Here is a 21856-nt window from a genome sequence, read left to right on the forward strand (position 1 = left end):
ACAGACACTTCTGCTTTAATCTTGCCTTGTTGTGAGCTGCGTGAACAAGATCTTGTTGATTTTTATTGCTAGTTAAGGTGCAGATGAGATTAATATTAAACAAGGTAATCACCCTTTCTGTGTAGTTCTGTATTGTGAAATTGTGACGTCTGGCCAGTGACTTTCTGCTAAACTAAGTTTAGATAGCACTGAATTGCATGCAATTAAGTATTAGTCATGCCAGCATTAAATAATGTATATTAGAAATCTTACATGATGCAGACGAATGATTCTTTGTCTTGACTAACTGCTTTGTAGTGGTGATACGGGAAGCTCGTGTTTGAAAATAAGTGGCTTAATAGCCGCTCTTATTGTCAAATAGAGGTTTTGATGGGGAAAATAAGATAATAATCACATGTCCGTTTTTGATTTCCATGAGACGTCAGCCAAATGGGCTAGGGCATAGGGCAGTAAAGCAATTTTAAGATTTGTTCTGTGTTCTGCATGTAACTGAGACCAAGATTTTAGAAAAGATCCACACTCGTGTGGTTCTCTAATTTTGTCCTAGCGTTCCTAATATTTAGGGTCTAAATATATTAAAGTACTAGTATTCACAGTTCTAATCATATTTAGCCAGTGCACGTGAACATTGGGTACTAATCACTGTCCAAGTACTGTGTTCTGTAGTTGCCAACATCCTGGATCTTAGTCCTATCTCTGAATTTTTCTATTGTAGAAAGCAAAACTGCAGTCCCATTCTTGGGCAGGGACAAGATTTTTCGTGGTGGATTTCTTTAGTTAGAAGTTTGTTCATGAGCACGTGAAGTAACATCTTTAGAGCTCTCCTGAAGTCCCTTTGACTGTGACCATGCTCCACTGTTTACCTTTAAAAAGTGGGTCTTTCAGAGGTGCGGTGCTCTTTGGACTGGAACCCTGAGAGGTCGTGCGGGGAACCTGAGTGATTTTATTTGACAGTAGGGCTGCTGTCTCTGTCCTTTCAGCTGGCAAACATGTTTCTTGTGGGCACTTACACCGGAAAAGTGTTTCTGCAGAAGTAACAGAACTGTGAAGTGTGGGTATTTCCTCTTTACACCAGGAATAATGAGTTTCTTTTAAATGCCTGTAAACAAGTGAAACAATCAATGAACCCTGTTACAATTGTGGCTTGTCAGAGTGAAGGCATTTGTTTTGGGTTAGCATTTAAAATGGCATAAAATAGAATTGTAGTTTCAAAAGGGGTAAGTTCCCTGTTTGGGTTACAAACTGTCCAAGGTGGAAGAAATCAGTAAATAGGGCAAGTTTACCAGTTTAGGCTTGTTTTCCCACATTTCTCTTCGCCTGTAGCATAGCTTCTGTTTCTGAGGCTTAGATGTTTCTCCGTTTCCCCTTCTTAGAAATGAAGCAGCGCTGGCTAACTAGTCATGTATTTGTGCCTCTGTTCCTGGAAAGCTCCGGGAAACTTGTTCTAGGATAGTAAATTGCTTTTGGTTCTCGGACATTATTACAATGAGCCATATTAAAGGTGCTAATTGCGCTGGTTTGGTGTAGTCATGTTATGTGACTTGTGCCAGAAAGTGGTTGCACATGGCATTGCAGCGGCCGGGTTGCTATGGATCCTAGTGGAATTCCCTTCTATTTCTCTCATTTATTTATTTTTTTGCTGCTGTTCAAGCTGAGCTCTGTCTTTATGTATCTTTGACCCCTACTCACAGTGTTTCCACTGTATAGTTTAAAAAAAAAAAAAAAAAGGCATTATGCAGCAAGGTTTCAGCTGGCTTTAAACTATTGCCTTGGTCCTGGTAGGAGAGTGCTGTTCTAGGCTCAGCAGCGTGGCCGCCTGCGTGGGTTGTACATGTGTATCCAAAGGAAAAGACTGACTTTGCTTTTTAGGTCAATTACATGTTTACAGACCTTTCAGGGTGACAAGAAGCTAACGCTGTAGGCCTTAAGCTTTCACAGCTACCTGTGGAAAGATGGTAGCTTTTCACAGGGAATGCTGGTTTAATTAATATTTTTATTTTGTATTTTCTCCACAGTGATTTTGTAGCGATATGAAGCCCAGCGTGGTCCTTTGATTAGCCCCTACTGCTCTCACCCGAGAGAGAAGAACCGAGCCACTGGGAAGGAGTCTTACGCTGGTACCGCAATGCGGAGCTCTAGCTCGACCGCTGTGAAGAGTCTTCCTTTGAAGAGGCGGCTGTATTTCCTGCTGAAACTTGTGTGCTTTGTTGTCTCGGTGTTAATGTTTTGTGAATTTTTAATTTATTATGTGGTGATTTTTCAATGTCGATGGCCAGAAGCGAAAGGTGGAGCTCATGTGGATAAAAAAGAGACTTCAACTTCAGTCCTAAAGGCCATGATTTTAGCTGATACTCACCTACTTGGTGAAATCAAGGGGCATTGGCTGGATAAGCTAAGAAGGTAATAATTAATTTATTTGAATAATCTCTATCCTGGTTTTAGACTTTTTAATAGTAGTTAATGGGATGGATGTTTAAAACCAATGTTGTGGTACTTGTAAGAAGCGCGCGTGCTGCCTCCGACTTGCCAGTCTGGCTCTGCGCTGGATAGTAAACCAGTATCGAAAGGTTAATGAGTGTGACTTAATGAGGCAGTGCAGTCTTGAACATTCAGTTAGGATGTGGGTGTAGGTACTTGAGCATTTTAGATGGATTAGATAGTCTTTTCCAATGGGTAACTGTTTTACAGGATGCCTTAAAAATGAGCCGGTTAACTTGGCTCATTCGTTAATACCTTTAATTGCAGAGGTAAGGAAGTTGATAGAAGTTTGTCTCTGTAGTAGAAGAATCGGCAGCAAGATCACATTTAAAAACGAAGTTAATCCAATCCTATGGCTGCTGCACAAAGCCACGTTGTTTCTGTTAGTCCCCTGAAAAAGCAGAATGCTGAAAGAAAGTATTAATTCTACCATGACGGGAACACTATAAACTTTTGGTGAAGAAACAATAGCATAGTAAAACGTGCAATAACTCACTGTTCTAATTAATTGCCATTTAATGGAATTGTAATGAATAAAAATAAACAAATTGGTATTGCTTCTTGCGTGAGTTGGTCATGATTGTATTGTGGTGGAATCGCCCACCAGGTAGGATGCACCTACTGTACTTAAATCTGATTTCGAAGTATTTAATTTGAATTTCATATTAGCGCTTTCAGTGTGTTGGAGCCATCTGCCCGTTCCTGCCAGGTTGTGTCTGTGTATTCAGAGGTCAGGATCCAGAAGTTAGGCAGTGATCACTGGATATGTGTTTTCCTTTCAGGGAATGGCAAATGGAGAGATCTTTCCAAACTGCCTTATGGTTGCTGCAGCCAGATATTGTTTTTATTCTGGGAGATGTCTTTGATGAAGGAAAATGGAGCTTACCTCAGGTATGACATCAGCGGCTCTCTTATTTCAAAAAATGAGGATTACTTGAAGGAAACGGATGGCAGAAGAAAGCAGACTAGGTATGCAAGGCTTTGTTTAATAGTACTGCTGGTAGAAGTTTCTAGTGGTTTAGATATGAGTTGAAGTGGTGTGATTTTCCTTCATTTTTGGTAGTATCTTGGCACTTTTCTTCCTCGTATAAAAGGTAAACATGTCGTTTAGTGTGTGCCACTGTATTATATACTAGCAGTCCCCTTTGATAATGTGCAAGAGCATTAATTTCTCCACTTGTTTTTTTTCATGCAGGCTTGGGCAGATGATGTCAGGAGATTTCGGAAAATGTTTAAGCATCCGGTTTCTACTGAGCTAGTGGTTATCGTTGGGAATCACGACATTGGATTTCATTACGAGTAAGTCTTGTCAGTGAAAGGAGCACGCAAGTGCCAAGAATGAAAGGTTGGCACGCATACAGTAACTGGTTTCGTGTCTGAGTGACCTCCTGTGTTTTCATACAGAAAGTTCTTGATCATAACCAAATTAGAAGGGATTGTAATTTAGGGCAAGATCTTACAAGGTACCCATCTGTGCACAATGCACCCTAAGAATACATTTTAGAACAGTTTTCAGGCTATTTTTGTGCTTCTCTGAGCATATGTGAAATTGTTCAGAGCTGTCTTTCTGCATTGGCGGAGAAGTCTTGAAGCTGCTTTTCCTTGTGTGGGGCCTCTTGTCCAGAGCATATTCCTTTTCCCAGTATCTCAGCACAGAAGAGTGTAAGCACCCTCGCTCTGCTGTACTTCTGTGGGATGGCTGTGCTTACGCTGGTGTGACTGGGCCGGAGTACACTGTGGGAGTCGCAGCATTCCTGCGAGTTTGCTGAATGAATACGTGGTGTAGATAATGGAGCAGCAAACCCTGTCAATGGTCTACAAACTGTAAAGCAGCTGTGGCAGGTGACTTAAAATGCCCGTTTCTTACCTCCGTTGTGTTTTTCCTCTGTGACGCAGAATGACTACTTACAAGGTAAATCGATTCGAAAAGGTTTTCAACTTTACTTCAGGAAAACTAATAACTCGAAAAGGAATAAAGTGAGTATATTTAATTTCTCCCCTCCCCCTGCCCCAGTCTTCAGAGTAGCGATTACTGAGCTAGTACACCTGAGTGATGAAAACTGAGAACTGGAAGTGAAAATTCTCATTAAATAGTATGGGAATGCTTAACTTAGAGCCTTTTTTTTTTTTTTTTTATTTTGTATCTGGCTTGTGATCTGTTAAACATCAAACACTTTGTACAAACCTGTAGTTTGATATGGAGCGGAAGCTGTACTTCTGAGCTAGGTGAATTGCAACTATTTCCTTTTAAATGGAAAAGTACTGTGGCATCAGAATCAAATACTGTGCTTTGCCTTTTTACTTCCTTGCAGCTGGTAATGACCCATGGCCTTAAACATAACGGAAGAGTAGGATTCAGTAAAGAAACACAAACAAACCCCCTGAGTTAAGAGTTTCATTCATTTTAATAACTTCTTTAGTCTGCAGAACTTAACTCTTGTTTGAGGAATTTGGGAACGTGTAGCAGTTGCTGGTCCACAGTTTTTCCACAGGGTGGGGTAATAACGCACAGGCTGGTTTTGGCTTAGAGTAGCCCTTGTTAACAGGCCTTGTTCTCAGAGTTGCGTGTCTGTGGCTGCAGTTGTCTGCCCTGGGGCCTTTCCGATGACGGAACGCAGTAGCCGGATGGGGGAAAGGCATTTGTCTTTAAACATCAGATATGCGAAGGGAAGACCCACTGCTACTCTGCCTTTGGCACGTGTGCCGTCAGGTTATAATCACTCATGCAAACGTAAAATTCAAAACCTGTGGGCTTACACTGGGTCCCTCAATTAAGCAAGCATTAAAAATATTCTGAACAGGTCTAGAAATGGTGTGTCTTTTTCAGGAAGATCTGTCAGCTTCATGAAAGCTCAGTACAATGCTATTGTTTATCATGCAGGTCCTCTAGATACGTATTTCATCTATTTTAAAAAATAGTTATTAAGGAATATCTCCACGTCCCCTTTGATAAAACGGCACAGGAGAATTTTTGCGTGCAGTTGCAGATGGTATGTCCTGTACCATATTCATTGACTGAAATGAGCTGCATTATGAATGAAATGTTCCCAGGTAAACTATTTTAGGAAGAAATATATGGTATAAAAGCAGCTTAATTTGATAAAAGAGAATTTTTTTTTTTTTGGTTTTGACCAGTATCTCTTAAGTGGAGGCATTTGGCTTATTTATGTCTGTAGAACGTACTGAATTGAACTGGGAATGTATCTCCAGTCCTGAACGAGTCGACTAAGCAGGAATGAGTTTTGTGGCAGAAGTTCAAAGTTGATTTGAAATCTTCAGGGAAATCTTTTTCTATTACAAACAAAATACTGTTTTCTGTGTGAGAGACTGCAGAGCACGAACCTAAGTTTGTTGAGGGTGGCCGGCCAAATGCTGTTTTGCTTTTCAGTTGTTCTGAAGAAATTGAATGTCTAAAATGATGTCTCTGAGGTCTAAAATGCGTGTGGGAGAGAAGCAAGTTCTCCTTTCCCTCAGAATTCAGCTTAGTGGGTTTCTAACATTCCACTAAAAGAATACCACTTAACTATCTGTTGTAATGTAAAAAAAAATCTTGAAGTGTAAACACGAAGCATAGCATACAGTATATTGTGCAACCTAACTAACAACTGATGATAAAGCAGCCTACCAGCTAGAGAAACAGCTACAGTGCGGATACTCAAAAGAGATTTATACACGTGATTTCGGAAGCTGTTACGTTCCGCTGTTTTATTCAGCTGCATCCAACTTTGGAACACTTGCGTTTTGTAAAATAAAGTTTATCCCACACATGCGCATGAAGAGCAAAAGATTTCCTGTCCTTCCCACTTTCCTTCTCTTTGCCCAATCCCTGCTGTTTTCCAGCTTTGTCATAGTGAACAGCGTAGCCCTGGAGGGTGATGGCTGTGCCGTCTGCCGTACCTCAGAGGCAAAGCTTGCGGCGCTTTCTCACAAACTGAATTGCTCCCAGCAGGTAAGAGTTTATTAAAGATCTGGTTAGAGCCAGCAACTCGGCTGCTGCAGTGAGAATACTGATACTGTGGCAATAGTCAGGATATACCTAAGACTCTCCTGAAAAAAATCTCCTTCAATTCATACTGCAATTTGTTACCAAATATTTCTTTGCCTCTTTTGCTGCTTACTGTTTTTACTTAACTATCAACTGCGTTGCGCTGTGCTAATGGTGTTAACTTCCTTGTCAGTGCTGCCAACAAACTGGGTGTCATTTCCTCTGTTCCAAGCAATGGCAGAAGTTCTGTAACCCTCCCTTTGGCTTAAGCTACATAATAATCCCTGCATTTATATTTATGTATATTGTTCTGGTTTTTATCCTTTAAGCTAGCCTATTCTTTTAGTTTTCTTATTCTGCTGGAAGTCTTGTCTTGATAGCCTAGTAACGTTTTAATTGTGGTGTTGGTTTTTTTTTTTTCCCCATCAAATCCAATTCCTTCTTGTATTTCATTCCTCTTCCCTTTTCCATAGGCCGACTGGACTCAGGGTAGGCAGCGTGATTGACTGGGTTGGCAGTCATTCAGGAAACCAGCTCCCAGTGGAAAAATTGCTATACTCTTCACCGCCGTCTCTCTCGGGCTGCCCTTAATCTCCTTTGCTTTGTTTGCGCAGTGAAATTCTGCTGTTGCTTTCTGCATTCAGAAAGAGCACAACCATATACAAGGGCATATACAGAACGCGGAATTAAAGCATTTCCCCTTCCATCCACACTAGAGGCTCTTAGAAGTTTATACAGTGGACAGTATTTAAAGCCTGCACTCTGAGCCAATACTGTTTTTTGGAAAAAAAAAAAACCAAACAAAACCACAAAAAACCAACCCTAACCCCATAAAACGTAGCTGTTGTTCAATTCTCTTCCCCACCCCTATGGGATACGAAGGTGAAGACGTTATGTATGGGTTGATTTTATTCACAGAAACCGAATCATTCTGACAAAAGGTGCAGTGATGTGGAAAAGCTTCCAGCTTCAGCACCCATCCTTCTACAGGTGTGTTAGAAGTGGGGTGAGGCAACACATTGACGTGTTTTTAATGTATTTATTACTGTTCCAGAAAGGCTGCATCGTTAACAACTGATCCTTGCTTTGAATGTCTCCCAGCATTACCCTCTCTATCGGAAAAGTGATGCTGAATGCACTGGAGAAGATTCTGCTCCTCCAGAGGAGAAGAACATCCCATTTAAAGAAAAGTACGATGTACTGTCTCAAGAAGCATCACAAAAGGTTTGATATATGAGGAACTTGAGTATCAGTGGGTGGGAGAGGGACACGAGTGTAGAGATATATATACATATATATAGATTAAAAATTTTTGGAAAGGCTGTTAGCTGAGACAAACTGACCACAGCTGCTCCTGCTTTAATGAGGCCTTTGAGAGGCTGCCTGTTAGAGCTGCTCCCCTGAGGATCACCGCGATCACGGCCTTGATTTGGCTGCGTTTCCCAGGTACAGGCCGTAAGTCCTGGGGCTCTTGAGTCTGCTGCAGTGCTCTTACCTCCTGCTTAGCATTTTGTATGTTATGTACCGTGTAGATTATTGACAAACCTGGTAGAAAGCCGCTATTTCCCATCACTTTGAAAGCACTGCTTTTGCCAAATTAGTAACTGCAAGAAAATACTCCCAGAAACTCTAATGGGCAGCGCTTCCTTCTACATAAATGGCTTCACTCAAGACTGGCAGTACAAGATTCTCCCTTAAACAAGAAAACAGCATTGCTTTACTAAAACCAAGGGTTTTTTTCTATTTGTGATGTCAACGGCATGCTATTGCCTTTGTTTTTCTGATCTGTACGTCCAAAAAAAAAAAAAGTCCAGTATTTGGGATGAGGGCCAAATGGGCATGATTAATGTTACAATATCAAGACACGTCTTACTGGAAAACAGAAGCTAACACAAAACGCTTTGTAAGAATATTAGGAGTCTTAAGCTTGATTTCTTTTTAGTTATGACTTAATTTTTGTGCTTTACCGTTTTGTATTCTAGCTGATGTGGTGGTTTCATCCCCGTTTGATTCTCAGTGGGCACACGCATAGTGCTTGTGAAGTGCTGCACGCGGGGAAAATTCCAGAAATCAGCGTCCCGTCGTTCAGTTGGAGGAATAGAAACAATCCTAGTTTCATCATGGTAAGTTTTAATTTTTTTTTTATTTTTGTCAGATAACTTTCATAAATAAATCAACATGGCAGTCAGCTATATTTGAAAACTGATTCTACCTGTAAAAACAAAAAAAAATAAAAAAATTGCCTACCCACCCAACCCACTCAGTACACTGCATCCGCTTTATAAAGTACAGCTGTGGGAGCCACGTGTTCCGTGTGGTACAAAGCAATGCTGTTAAAGATCTAATTAGTATCTGGGTACAAGCATCTAACATTTTCTTAGAAAGAGGGTGCACTGTAAACTATTGACTTGTAAAAATAATCAGTATTGTGCACTGAACAGTAGAAAGACTAGTTTGGCTTGGTTGATTTACCAACTCTGAAAACAAGACCGTATCCACCTCACACTCTCGCGCGGTGATCGTGGTTTTCAAACTTGTGCATTAACCACTTCACGCGGTGAAAACGTTTGTCACGTGCCCACAGTCTGCCTCCTGCTTTCCAATTCACATTTTATACAGCGTGTTGGTTACGCTCTCGCAGGGAGTTCCAGTGCTCAGTATATCCTTAGAGGTAAATCAATTAGTTTCCCAGTTCAAAAATAAAACAGAACTCCTAGAAACTTGGAGGAAGAAGCAAAACCTACAATCTGTTTACGGAGTAGTCTGTGACTTGTGGGGGTGGGGTGGGGGTGGAATCTTTCATGTGTTTTTCCTGCTGTTGAGTTTAGGCTGCTCAATACACTGATAACCCCAAACTTGACAATTCCTTTTATGCAAGGGTTAATATTTCTTGTTGAAAGTAGTTCTGTTTATTCCATATTCCTGAGAGTAGCTGCCTTCAAACTACACACACTCTGCACACGCCACACAGTGCATCTTCACTGCAAAACAAGAGGTTGGCTAATTAAAGCTGCATCGTCTTCACTACTGTTTTAACGCGGCCTCGGTCCGTTGTAAACTTTTAATTTGAACTGCAAAGTCAAGCCAAAAACCCAGTGAAGCTCTTTTGTTGTTTGGAATTTGGATTAGCCAACGGGTTTTTTGCAGCATGTACCGGGTAGGAGGAGGGCTTGGCGGGGGAGGAAGGGGCACGTTCACAAAACCTAACTTTTGCCTGGGAAGGCTCCTTCCAGGTGGAATTACAGCAGCTAAAGTTAGGCTTCTCTTGAAGGCAGATCAGACGAGGAGCCCAGCTCTCTATTTAGGCTAGATGGAACACAGGGAAGATTGGCCTCTGGGCTAATGTTGGCCTGGTGAATATTCCAGTTAGTGCCCAGCACTGCAAGGTACGGACTCTTCAGCCCCCTGGAGAAGGCACTGGTACTAGGAAACTGGCCCCAACCCTTGCCACCCAACACAGAATTTAGGAATCAGAGATCCGCCAGCCATGGTGTTACTCCTGCTTCGGAACCCACTGTAACAGCAAAGTGACAGTCTTCGTTTCTTTTCCAGGGCAGCATAACACCAACTGACTTCTCCCTCCAAAAATGCTTCCTTCCGTATGAGAGCAGAGTCTTTACTGTATACTGTGCAGCAGGTGCTCTGCTTGTAATCCTGATACTAGCTCATTTTCAGCTTCTCACTCCACCATTTTATTTTGCTCAGCGTTTAATCAGTAAGCATAAAGCAGTATGAAGAGCCAGACATCTGCATTCAGTCACTGAAATACCAAAGCTGAGAACAGTCAAACATCAGACTATATTCATGCCAGCAAATGACCTAATTTGATTGCTAGTCTGAAGGCAGGCTGCATTTACACATACCATAGAAGTCCTATACAGCTGATATGACTACTACAGGATAAATAATTAATTGAAATGAACGTTTCATGCTGTACAAAAATACTGTATTCTACAATCGAATGAGTCCTTTTCCTGCTATAATTTTTGTATCAAATATGTATATTAAAAGTGTAACTGTACATTATGTAAATTCTATAGCCTCATCACTTGTCTGCACTAGTGTCTTACCCTGGTGGAGGCTCAGTCCTGCAAACTGGAAACGTTTCTCTGTTTTATTGCTGCGTGGCCCTTCTAATGTCATACTTCTGTTTGTTAGGGTCAGGCAGAAACTAGATACATCAGCACTGAGAGGTGCGGATTTCCATAACCTTTTTTAGGATGTCATATGTGAGGGACTGTGGTTTAGGACAAGAAGTCTTCCAGTTCCTGACACATTAAATTGTTAGCTGACTACAATTTGCAGTTATCGTCTACCAGACAACAACGGGAAGAAGCTTGTGGATCCAGTTTGCTGATACGCACTTGAAACCTGCTTAAAAAAAAAAGTAAATTAGGGTGACACCTCAAGCTGCTGTTTTTAGAAAGATGTGCTATGATGAGCTTAAAAAAAAAAAAAAAAAAAGAGGGCCCTGTTGCATCCCAGAGATGTGTGTGGTGAGGGGCCCTCCGCTTGCCAATCTTCTGCAAGAAGGAAGGTCAAATACAGCTGCAGTAACATTAGCCTATGCCTTGGCCCTCGGTCTACGGGCAGATAGGGATAGGAATGCCTGTCGGGTTAGATTCCTGCAGGGCCGCCAAGTTCTGTTAACTTATTGTAGAGTCGCATTTGGAACCGCACTAGCTCTTCCGTGGGGAGGCGGAGGCCGCCAGCCCCAGCGGAACTGGGCCACAGCATCCCCCCAGCCTGGATGGCAGCATGGAGGACGTAAAATCTGAGCTCAGCGTCTTTGCCTGCTGTGTATGAGGGAGGACGCGACAAAACCTACCACTTCTCCCCACCCGCCCCAGAAAAACCAGAGGGACTGCATCACACCAGGACCAGTTTTCCCGCTGACGTTCCTGCAGAGGCTGGGAGCTCGAACCCCACCTCCCGGGCTGGAGGCTCTTTTTAAGGAAAAGACTGTATCTGTTGTTATTCGCTCTACTACTTTCTTTGGCATGGGAAGCGAGAGAATCTTTGCATTCAGGAATTTTGTTTATTATTAGCTTATTCCACCCAGCCTTTCATTTTTGGGGAAATAGCTAATGACCCCATTGAATGTGCAGATATCAAAGTGTACATGTTTCTGGGAAGAGGAAACGATCGTGTTGCAGTATCTAAAATGGGATTCTTTTTTTTATCGTCAAATAGAAACAAGTTCTCGACTCATCTGTAATCTGAATTTAAAAAGATGACTGATTGGGGTTTATAGGAAAAAGTTAATCAAACCTGCTGATTTATAGGCCAGTGGGGGCAAGGTGTTAGCTCTTTATCTCTCCCTAAATTTCAAATGACGTGTGTGTGTGGGGAATGGTCCGAAGTGTGGTAAAACATTCTGTAAAGTAATGTAGTCTAACACTTCTCTAGGTTTCTGTTATTGCAACTGTAATTTTCGACATTTGTACAGGTTATCTTGGACACAGGAAAAGTATATAGTCACAGACATAAAACACCTATGTATAAAATATAAAGCAGTGTTATAGTTACTAAAAAGGACATGCCTTATTGCTACAGCAATTCTTGCTTTTTATATATTGTACTGTACCACAACTTGTTTTGAGAATGTCATTTGCATAAATTATTCAAGTTTGAGAAATATTCACACATTTTGATTCTACAATATTTAAAATAAAACAATTTTCTAATGTGTCTCTTTATTAAAAGAGAAATAAAAATGTCATCTTGTAATTCTCTTAGGCCAGACACGAGGGTTTATACACCTTTTTTTTTGGTTTTTTTTTTTGTTTTGTTTTTTTCTTCTTTCTCGCTATTTACTTGCACAATGAAAGCCGCTGTTGGTACAAAGATTGAAGAGCTCTATATAATGGTGCTTTACACATTCACAATCGGTCTGTGCAATTGTGAAGTTCTATGAATGACCAAAGAATTACCAAACATATTTTCTAAATATAAAGGAAAAAAAAAATAATAATCCTCGGTTCCCATTAAAACAACACCAGGTTGCAATTTGGACACTTGAATGAATTCCAATGTTTTAAAGCTGAGACTTCAAAAGAGAAAGGCATGTTTGCTGCAACATCCGGTGACTGTAATACCTTACTTGGAAAGGTAAGTGGTTAATTTGCATAATTTATAATTTTTATACTAAAGAGCATTTTTATATAAACCAGAAAAAAAACCCCTAAACTCTACAGATAAAGTTCTTACCTCCAGTCACTGCTGCAGGTAAGGTTGACATCAAGCTGTACAGCGCAATCAAAAACATACTTACATCTTAGCTCATTTTACAGGTACAGCCATAATCAAGGCACAAAGATCTTCTACAAGTATTTTTCTTCAATAAAGTTGTACAAAATAATATTACATTTTACAGTCTGTACAATATAATAAACCAGCAGTAAAACAAAAAAATATATATAGGGAGAGGACCGTTGTCCAAGAATGATCAGAACTAAAAGGATCATTTGTGGACAGCACAAATAACGTGAGGGTGGTAAATTTTCTGCCTCGATGCAACAGGCTGAAAAGTAGCTGTAATTCAAATGCCTGAGGTGTGCAGAGACGCTTCGCTCCAAAACCCCAGAAAAATTGCTTTGTCTTCGCTATTCCTCTCATTATCTACTCTACTTCCTGTGCCAGTAACGGCTTAAAAGAGGAGGTCACTTTATCAGTTGACCTGCAACTCAGAAATGCTAAAAACTGTGACAGAGTAATAAATATTGTGGTGCTGCTACATTGTGTGTCTACTTCCTCAACAGTATTTAATAACCTGATACAAAGTGCATTAATCTTTTTTTTTTTTTTTTTCACCCATCAAGTACTCTTCAATGTCATGTTAAAAAGGAAACCCACACAGAGGGATAGCTACGACTTTAGTGTCATCCAGCTGACATACCAGTTTGAACTGACGTTAACCTGCTGGAAAAAAATTTAGCAGGTCGCGTTCAGTTGGAAAAAAACAAAACCTAAGGGACCAGAGGTAGCCGAAGGGCTTAGTGGAATGACGAAGAAGTGGCATGTCAAAATAAAGCACAAAAATAGTCCCAAAAAGCATGAAGGAAAACCAACCCAAACCTGCTTCAAATCAGCTTTAAGGTTAAATAATTAAAGTAAACAAAGTGAAGAGACTGACATTTCTATAGTATATTCTTCCACCCTGTGTGGGGTAGTAGCAAGAGAAAGAGTAAGGAGCAAAGAATTTAAAACCACAGGTTCCACGGTGATCCCCCTCACAAGAGTTCGTACTGGCGGAGATGCATCCTTTGAATGATGTCTCGACAGTCGTTGAACACTCGGCGGATATTTTCTGTGTCCACGGCACATGTAAAGTGGGGGTAGCAATAATGCCGACCGTCTCCGCTGGCTGTACTTATCCTCTGTGGAAAAAGTCAGGAGAGAAAAAAAAAAAGATAAGGGTCAGGCGCCGTGCCACGAGAAGTTTCACATCGCAGGGGTCTCGAGACTTAGGGAGTACCAAGAAACCTGGGAAATTCTGTATATAGATGATTAAAATGAGTAAATAAAGAGAAGGAAGAGCTGTCGTCTAGACCAGCATGAATCGCAAATTTGAAACAAAGCTAAAAAAAGTTATGGATGATATTATGGGGCCAGTATATTACTACTTTGTAAGAGCCAGCGATGCTATTGTCATTTGCACAAGCTATCAGCTTGGCGCTGCGCAGCTGATCTGTAGGGCTGACGGCACTGCAGCCTGCCACGCATCTGTCCCAGGATTTTTTTTTTTTTTTTCCTCCCTTTTCTTTTTTTGGCGCCATCGCGTGGCAAATTTTTGAACTCTTGTTTTAAATCGGTGAAAACCACAAAACTGAAAACCTCCCAGGTGTGAAGGTAATAGCAGCGGAGAGCAGCACCCCACTGCTGCTGCTTCTTGAAGCTGAAGGCCCCTGACGTTCCCTTTCCTTAGTGCAACTATTAGGCCAGCTGAAGACCTGGTATCATGCCCGAGCCCAGGCCATGGTGGAACTGCCACTAGAGTCGACGGGTTCCCCTTGAATCATAAAACATGCACAAATCCAGTAAACATCAGCTCACGCAGAACTGAGTATCTGCAAGGCTACTGCATGACTTTTTAGGTTGCTAACTTAAGCTCCAGCATCACTTCACCTGTGGTTATCTTGTTAAAATTCCCCAGGATCTTAAAAATATTAAAAAAAAAATCATAATTTTGTTCTGTACTACTATAGGACTCATAAATCTAAATCCATTCTAGATCATTATCTTGAAGAGTATATATGAGATGTCATGAAAGCAGAAGGTCAATTCTTGGGATAATATTTTTTTATAAATCTTTTCCGAATGTTATTACAAATTATAATGGCTAAACAACAAATCCCACTGTTTTCTTTCTCTCTGGCTACACTATATATTTTTAATACAGTGATTTATTTTATGTGTGGGATTGACGTTTTAAATACCTATAGCTACAGATACACAAAACCATAGACATTTAGAAGCCCCGAGTCTTAGGCCAACAAGAAATTGCAAATTTTTTGCAGGTAACATTAGCTATTCAATGCTAATTAATTAGGGGGCTTCTAAATGTAGACTAAAAATTATTGTCGTCTTACTGAGCTACACTCAATACCTAGTTCAAGGATTTCTCTCATGAAAAAATATTAATTTCATAACCTAGCCAAGTGATGAGTAAGTTGTTCAGACTATATTTAAAGCATGAAGTATACTGAACAATAATGAAATGAGAAAAAAAAAAAGTTTTACAAATTACTGCAATGGTGGCAAAATGCCGAAACTCAATTACAATGTAGATTGTATTTGTCTGCCTGCAGGACACAGGCTTCCAGACCTCCCAGGAAGGTCTGGGGAGATCTGTTGTCATGTGAAGTCTGGGAGAAATCAGGCCCTTGGGAACCCAAGGGCTGGAAACACAGTGGTGTGCATGGACAGTCACAGCGATACTGATTTTAAAACAGTTGGAAGTGCAATAGAGCTTCCCTTTTTTGATACAATAGCTGCTTTATGGTTTTTTTGCTGCCTGCAAATCTGTTCTATATGACATTGGTATAATGCTGCCACTCAGATGCAGCGAGGACAGACTGAAGGGTTTGTTTTTTTTTCCTCGGAGAAAAAAAAATCATCCCCAAAATGACGGTCCAGTCTGCCTTCCAAATACTCCTGCACTTTTTCATTCTTCACTCGCAAGCCTCGGAGGAGGCCAGCCCTGGCTGCAGGGCGCTGTGGCTCTTTTGCTCTGCACCGTCTGAGACTGAAGTCTGTATCTGCAGCCTCCAGCCCCTACTGCCACCTTGCCCCCCTCCCTCCCAGTGCGAGTCCTTCACAGCATGGTCCCAGTAGGCTGTAAAAAGTGCATTACCGTCTCCGTGTGGTCTTATGTAGTGTAAGGATGCCAGAGGGGGATCAGACTCCTGCTCTGACGTGCTCTTTCTAGGACTAAACGTTATACGCTGTCAGTGAGGGATAAGGTACCAACGCTTTCAGTGCCACCCAGATGCGGGCAGCAGGGAGCACACCACCCTACCAACCCCATGGACAATCTCCGCCTTGAGTTTTTGGTAAAATAAGTGTTCTTTCACTAAGTGTTTGCTTGTGTTTGTCATGCACGTCTATGGGAGTAAGCCGCCTACAATGTTCTGGCGATACCTGGTTACCTATAAAGCATGGCAAAGGATGTATTTTCAATATGTTAGGGGTTGTTTTTTGTCCCCTAACAGCTCTGTAGTTCTCTCATTTTAGGACAAATGCAATATTTTCACCCCTCCTCAAAACTCATTCTGAATAGTAGCGTGTTACTTAGCACCGGTTCAGAGGGGAAAAAAAATATCCCCTGGGACAGCAACGAAAAGTACATTTACTTTCCTACAGCACAAGCGGGAATATTTAATACTGGTGTCCCTATACCGCAGGGGTCAGGATGACAGTTTTCAAGACTATTTGTGTGTTTGAAGAGCAGCTCCTCCACCTCCCAGATTCAGATTTTTTTTTAAAAAACAGCACGAACCAGAGGCTTTAACAGGGGCTACCTATACACTGGGGATGTATTAAAACAAAACAGTGGCAGCTGGAAGAGCCCTGTGTACAAAACACCGAAACCGGGCTAGGGAGTAGCACGCTGCCTCTGTGAAGAGCTTGGGAGGCGAAAGGATGTGCCTGAGCCTGATGAAGGAGGATTTCCTACCAGATACGTCCTGCCAGCCCTCACCCACCGCTCCCCCTGCCATTAAAACCCTGCCGCCCGAGCCCCCCGCGGCCACCGAGCCCGACGTCAGGAGCCCGTGTATTTTGCCTTCCTAATACTCATATATCACCATGTAGCAACAGTTGCTGGAAATGTGTTTGTATTTAAACTCTTCCCAAAATTTTTCCGATTAACATGCTTTGAATTTGCCAGTAGCAGTGCCTACGGCCAGGGAGGGGTTTTAAGGGGTGCAAGCGCCATGGTGGCGATTTTCACACACATCCAGGCCTCACGCAGACCCCCTTCCATGATAAAAATCGCAATAAAGCCTATAAATGAATAAAACCGGATTTCTCTGCATCGTGTCTGAAAACGTAACAGGAAAAGATCATACATGAAGAGACCTGGAAAGAAACGTATAAAGCAGCGCCAAGAAGGCCGCAGGTAGAAAATACACACCTTCTCTTCCTTGCACCTGGCTCAGGACATCAGAGCCCTCCCCAGACCGTGTGCTGAGCTTGTTTTCCCTGTTCCCACTGTCCCCTCCTCTCCGAAACCTTGTGCCTGACCCCATGAAACTGGAAGTCGCCGTTTCTACTCGGCCTTCGCCCCCCTCACCTGTGGCCTCCATTACTCGGGCCACAGGCAGGCTGTTCAGATCACTCAGGGGAGCAAAACCACCTTGCTCACAAAGCTCTCATTCCACACAGCCCAAAAGCTTAAAGCAGCGGTTGAAATGACCACGTCCCTCGGCTTCTTTTCACCGAGAAACCAAGCACAACCCCAGGAGGGAGACAAACGAACGTGGTTTATGGAGGAGATGCTCTCTGCCCGGCCTATGGCGGTTGCGGGGAATAGGGGGAAACCCCACATTTCGGCCTGTGAGTCATGGCAGGTAAGGACCTCGCCCTTGATATGTTGTTTTTTTGTTTTTTTTTTTTTAAATAATTAAAACAGATAAAGGTGGGGGGGTTTCCACCCTATTTTCCCCATGATTTGGTTCTCTTGGACCCTCCTTCCAAGCTGGACACCGTCACCTGCTTCACAGCATTTCAGCAGCACTGCAAGAAAGATCTGGCCTGAAGCGGGCTTTTTTTTTTTTTTTGTAACTCTTGTGTTAATACAGCACAATCTGACGTTTTTCCTCATAAGCCGGAAGGTCAAGGTGGTGAACGGAAATCCCCAAACCGTGAACACAGTTAATTGCTTCTTTCTTCCTTGTTGCATCAACAGCTGTAAATCCTAACAACCCTTGCAAATACATAATGACTTTAAAATTCTTAATTCTAATCATTAAATTTGTTCTCTCAAACACCCCCATACAGTTTCTACCAGTCGGGCCAGATGCAGAGCGCGCCGAGCTTTGGTTCCGGTCTCCGTTACTGCTTTGCACTGTTGGAACGACTCGATATGAGTGAAGCCATAGGTGATATTGGATTAAGCCCCTGTTTCTGACAGCAGCGCTGGGCTGTGATCGTGTGCCTGAGAACTGCTTGTATCTGCAAAATGCAGACAGAACCTCTTCAGCTCCAGCTTTGGAGGAAACCTTAATTACAAGCATAACTATGACCAGACAAAGAAACCGTCTTACGATTCCTCAGCAGGACCATGACACCAGTCCTAGGGTGAGGCAAACCTCCTGGCTGGCACAACAGAAATCTTATTTAAGGATAAAAGCTGCTTTTTTGTTCATTCCCTCTTGGCAGCTGACCACTGCCAAGGCCCTTGGAGGAATGCAGGATTAAAAAAAAAAAAGCCTCTTTGCTTAAACATAGACTGGACTGATACACAAACATTCAAGGCAACAACCAGTAGCATCTTAACAGGCAGACAACCATGGAAAACCCAGCTAATTGGCAATGGAAACCGTGGTCAGCATCATCCCCCTGCGCAGAGAGCGAGGGCTGCCGGCAGCCACACCGAACCTGGAATCAAGCAGGCAGGCACGCGGCTGTTTTCAGCTCTAGCACTTGCTGTGTGATACTTTGCAGAGCAGGTGACTTCTATATAAAATGGGCTAAAACGGGCATTAAAATGTGCAAGCAGTGGGGAAGGTTCTGCAAGATGGGCAGCTGATGAGAATTAGGGAATTGCCAGGCATTCTCCTCTCCTTCTAGCTTTCTGCAAAAACCCGTCAGTTTTCCCTAAATAAGCTATGCCATCTGGCAGTATTTCCTAAGACAGAATCACACATAAGATCAAAATTACTCACTAAAAACTCATCCCGGATGAAGAACTTGGCTCTTGTGACTTTGGGGTCTTCTCCTGCATCTGGTGTTGCTGTTCAATTAAAAATAAACGACATCAGAAACATGAAAAGCAAACAATCATCTACTTTTCATAATAAAAAATTTAACAAGGAGGAAGTAGTCCTTCGATAGCAGAAATTAAAAAATCAAATATCCACAGGAGATTCCTGATAGGTAATTCTAAGATGGAAAGGTATTGTAAAACCTGAAGTAAACTTCTATGCCTTTAACATCTTTCAGGGACCTGAAAATTGCTGAAATCATTGCAACAATGTCATTGGTCATATCATAGAGGGGCTTACTCACATACACAAGTTTGTTCACATAGATATAAAACAAGTGGGAGTTATGGTTTAACTTTTATCAGAAAACACGACCAGAAAAAGCAGCTGAGCTGTTCATTTTCTCTTGAATAAGCCTTCTGCAGGCAGGAATTTGGGTTTAAAAATGATTCCAAGATTACAGCTGAAAAAAATGATAGCATCAAAAGGTCTTTTATATATATATATATATATTTTATTTCCAGGACCCAAGTCAGCAGAATACTTAGATACGCTGCCCATCAAGGGGCCTCAGATTAAATTCTTGTTGAGCCACTAACTGTTGGCAGATGAAGTCGCCTCTATCTAGGCCATGTAACAACTATAGTTACTGTAAGTGTAAAAAAACAATACAGTGATGAGACAACCGTCAGTGTGATTTCTCCTCATCTAACATATCAGATCAGATGCCTATAAACATAATATGGTAAAGGGTAGAATTTATCAGAATATGGAAACGTATTTTTTACGCTTATTTATAGCGCTAGGGGTAAACATAGAGCAGCAGCACAATCAGCAGCATCTTAACAGTTCAGTGCTGCTGTTCTTAAATAATGATGTCAGCTGAAATTAAAGAATAAATGAACAACTACTGGTTAAAAATAGAGAGCTGCTTCATGTGTGAATATTCAGGATCACTCTGGATATCCGCTGTGAAATCCCACTCAGAAACACCAAAAGCTACTTTATTCTGACAACTGGTTTACTATAAAAAATGCTGAAAATTTACCCAAACTCTATATATGTGGTGTATGTTTGGGAAGGGGAAATTTGGGTGATGGTGACAGAAGATTTCCACTGAAAGGCCTTAGCATTATAAAACTGGTGCCAGGTTAACTCAAGATTTTAGGACAGTTTATTTATCCTCTCCACTTGAAACCCAGCATCACACTCTGGAAATTCCAGACCTGAATGAAAGCTGAAAATAGCTTATTACCATCTTCATTTCTATAACCTAGGCTGTTGTTGATGGTTAGCGGAGAACGAAAGCCTTTTTCAACAGGTTGCTGCAAGCACTACGCCAGGGGCATCGCTCGGGTAAGGCAGAAGCCAGTGGTCAGAAAATGCAAGTTTTACCACTTCTGCTAGACACAGACCTGAGATATTTAGAAGCCTTCTGCCTGGTATAAAACTGGCATAATACCAAAGTTTACTTATGCAACATGTTATTGCGGTGCAGGAATCATCGTACTTCTTGAAATGATAAGAAACCGAACCCATGCTAATGGGTCCATCGTCACAGCTCTCTGTGTATTTATTGATGTGTTTTTTCCTCCATTAAAGTTCCCTTGCCGAGTCTGCTGGGCTTCCCATCAGTATTTGCAAAGGCTGATGTTTACAGTGTTGGAGGACGCAGAATGGCTTCAAAATAAGTCTAACAAATCCCTAACAAAGTCCAGCACTGCGGGAGGCCCAGGTAGAAGCACCTGGCAGGGGAGACACATGCTCAGCAGCTTTGCTTTCCTGGGACTGTGGGTTGCTCCAAAGCAGGGGAAGGCAGGGTGCTCTGGGGCCAGCCCCCCACAGCTCCCCCCACAAGCCTCCCACAGCCAGAGCCCCTTCAGACCCTACCCGCGACGGGGCACTCTGAGCTACGTGCTGCCAGCACGCTCCTCACCTGACCAAGGGTTTGCGTTAAGGAACGGTGTGTACTTGTGAATTTGTGTGTGTGTGTGTGCGAGACACAGAGGCAGAGAGCAGAACTATAGGCTGGGCGGTGGCAGCAGGTCCACTCCCTGCGTGGTGAAAAACCTTACCATCCTCAGGTACAGTGTAATGCGCGTATTCAGGAAAGTAATCTTCGATTTTTGATTTCCCTGCCAAGACTTTTTCAGCCAGCATGTCCTGTTTATTCAAGAACAAAATGATAGAAATGGTCCGTAACCACCTGTCAAAAACAAACCAAATGTTTGTGTTATCTCTGACACGTTAATCAAGGAAAACACATCACTTCAACAGAAAATTTAGGGGCTATCCCAGCGTGGACAGAGAGTGAAGTAGTATGGAACACGCTTCAACAGAAAAAAAAAAGATGACCTAAATTATTGTTTCAATTGGGTTGCACCTGGGCTGGTGAGTGTATTTATAGGATCAGTAAATACATTTATAAAACCTGCAGTAGACATTGCTGAAGGAAACAGTCTTCAAACACTGTTTTCTAAATTATCCTTTTGATATCAAGTAGGGAAAATGATGACTTTTCCTAAAAGCACCGCAGTCCAAAACCAGACATGACCATCTACTTTCTTTGGTTTTGCTGAAGCAAGAGAAGGCGGTTGGAAATCTGCCTTCCCTCAGACTGCTCTGTGTTAAGTAACAGTTCATCCACACAGACATCCCGTCTTTTAGTGTGGCCTCTACGACACCTGACGAATCAAAAAAATAAACCTCTCGTCTTCCTCAATTAGTACCTAGCCATCGCTGTGATGATGTGCCTTTGGGACTTGCACTTAACACTTTTCCTCGCTCTACCTTCAATCACCTCTCAGTGCAGAGCGTCCTGATATGTGGAAACTGGAAACTTTCCACTACCTTATTTTGTGTATCGTTCTTACTTATTCTCTATTAGGAACACACTCAGATTGCTATTTGGTTACATATCTAGAATTTACATGCACTGTGGCAGAATGGCAATTTAACGGCAGTT

General features: G+C 42.0%; 2 protein-coding genes across 18 annotated transcripts in view; one reads left to right on the forward strand and one right to left on the reverse strand.

Annotated features, from left to right (window-relative positions):
* Positions 1-11947, forward strand: part of MPPE1 (metallophosphoesterase 1) — a 32961-nt gene extending 21014 nt beyond the window's left edge. For 14 of the 16 annotated variants that reach the window (XM_063326512.1, XM_063326520.1, XM_063326511.1 and 11 more), the window contains 9 exons: positions 2016-2400; positions 3261-3369; positions 3674-3777; positions 4375-4455; positions 6319-6427; positions 7382-7453; positions 7565-7687; positions 8446-8586; positions 10016-11947. In XM_063326512.1, coding sequence (XP_063182582.1) covers positions 2126-2400; positions 3261-3369; positions 3674-3777; positions 4375-4455; positions 6319-6427; positions 7382-7453; positions 7565-7687; positions 8446-8586; positions 10016-10198 — 1197 coding nt within the window. In that variant the 5' untranslated portion in view covers positions 2016-2125 and the 3' untranslated portion in view covers positions 10199-11947. The remainder of the gene's footprint in view (positions 1-2015; positions 2401-3260; positions 3370-3673; positions 3778-4374; positions 4456-6318; positions 6428-7381; positions 7454-7564; positions 7688-8445; positions 8587-10015) is intronic. The other 2 variants (XM_063326525.1, XM_063326527.1) reach the window with 2 other exon arrangements.
* An 11-nt stretch (positions 11948-11958) lies between these two features.
* GNAL (G protein subunit alpha L) overlaps positions 11959-21856 on the reverse strand; it is a 201716-nt gene continuing 191818 nt past the window's right edge. Inside the window, exons 10-12 of one of the 2 annotated variants that reach the window (XM_063326508.1) lie at positions 20967-21097; positions 18853-18920; positions 11959-13842 (exon numbers count right to left, since the gene is read on the reverse strand). In XM_063326508.1, coding sequence (XP_063182578.1) covers positions 13696-13842; positions 18853-18920; positions 20967-21097 — 346 coding nt within the window. In that variant the 3' untranslated portion in view covers positions 11959-13695. The remainder of the gene's footprint in view (positions 13843-18852; positions 18921-20966; positions 21098-21856) is intronic. The other variant, XM_063326509.1, reaches the window with a different exon arrangement.

The sequence above is a fragment of the Chroicocephalus ridibundus genome, chromosome 2 (genome assembly GCF_963924245.1).
Source record: "Chroicocephalus ridibundus chromosome 2, bChrRid1.1, whole genome shotgun sequence".
Classification (NCBI taxonomy): domain Eukaryota; kingdom Metazoa; phylum Chordata; class Aves; order Charadriiformes; family Laridae; genus Chroicocephalus; species Chroicocephalus ridibundus.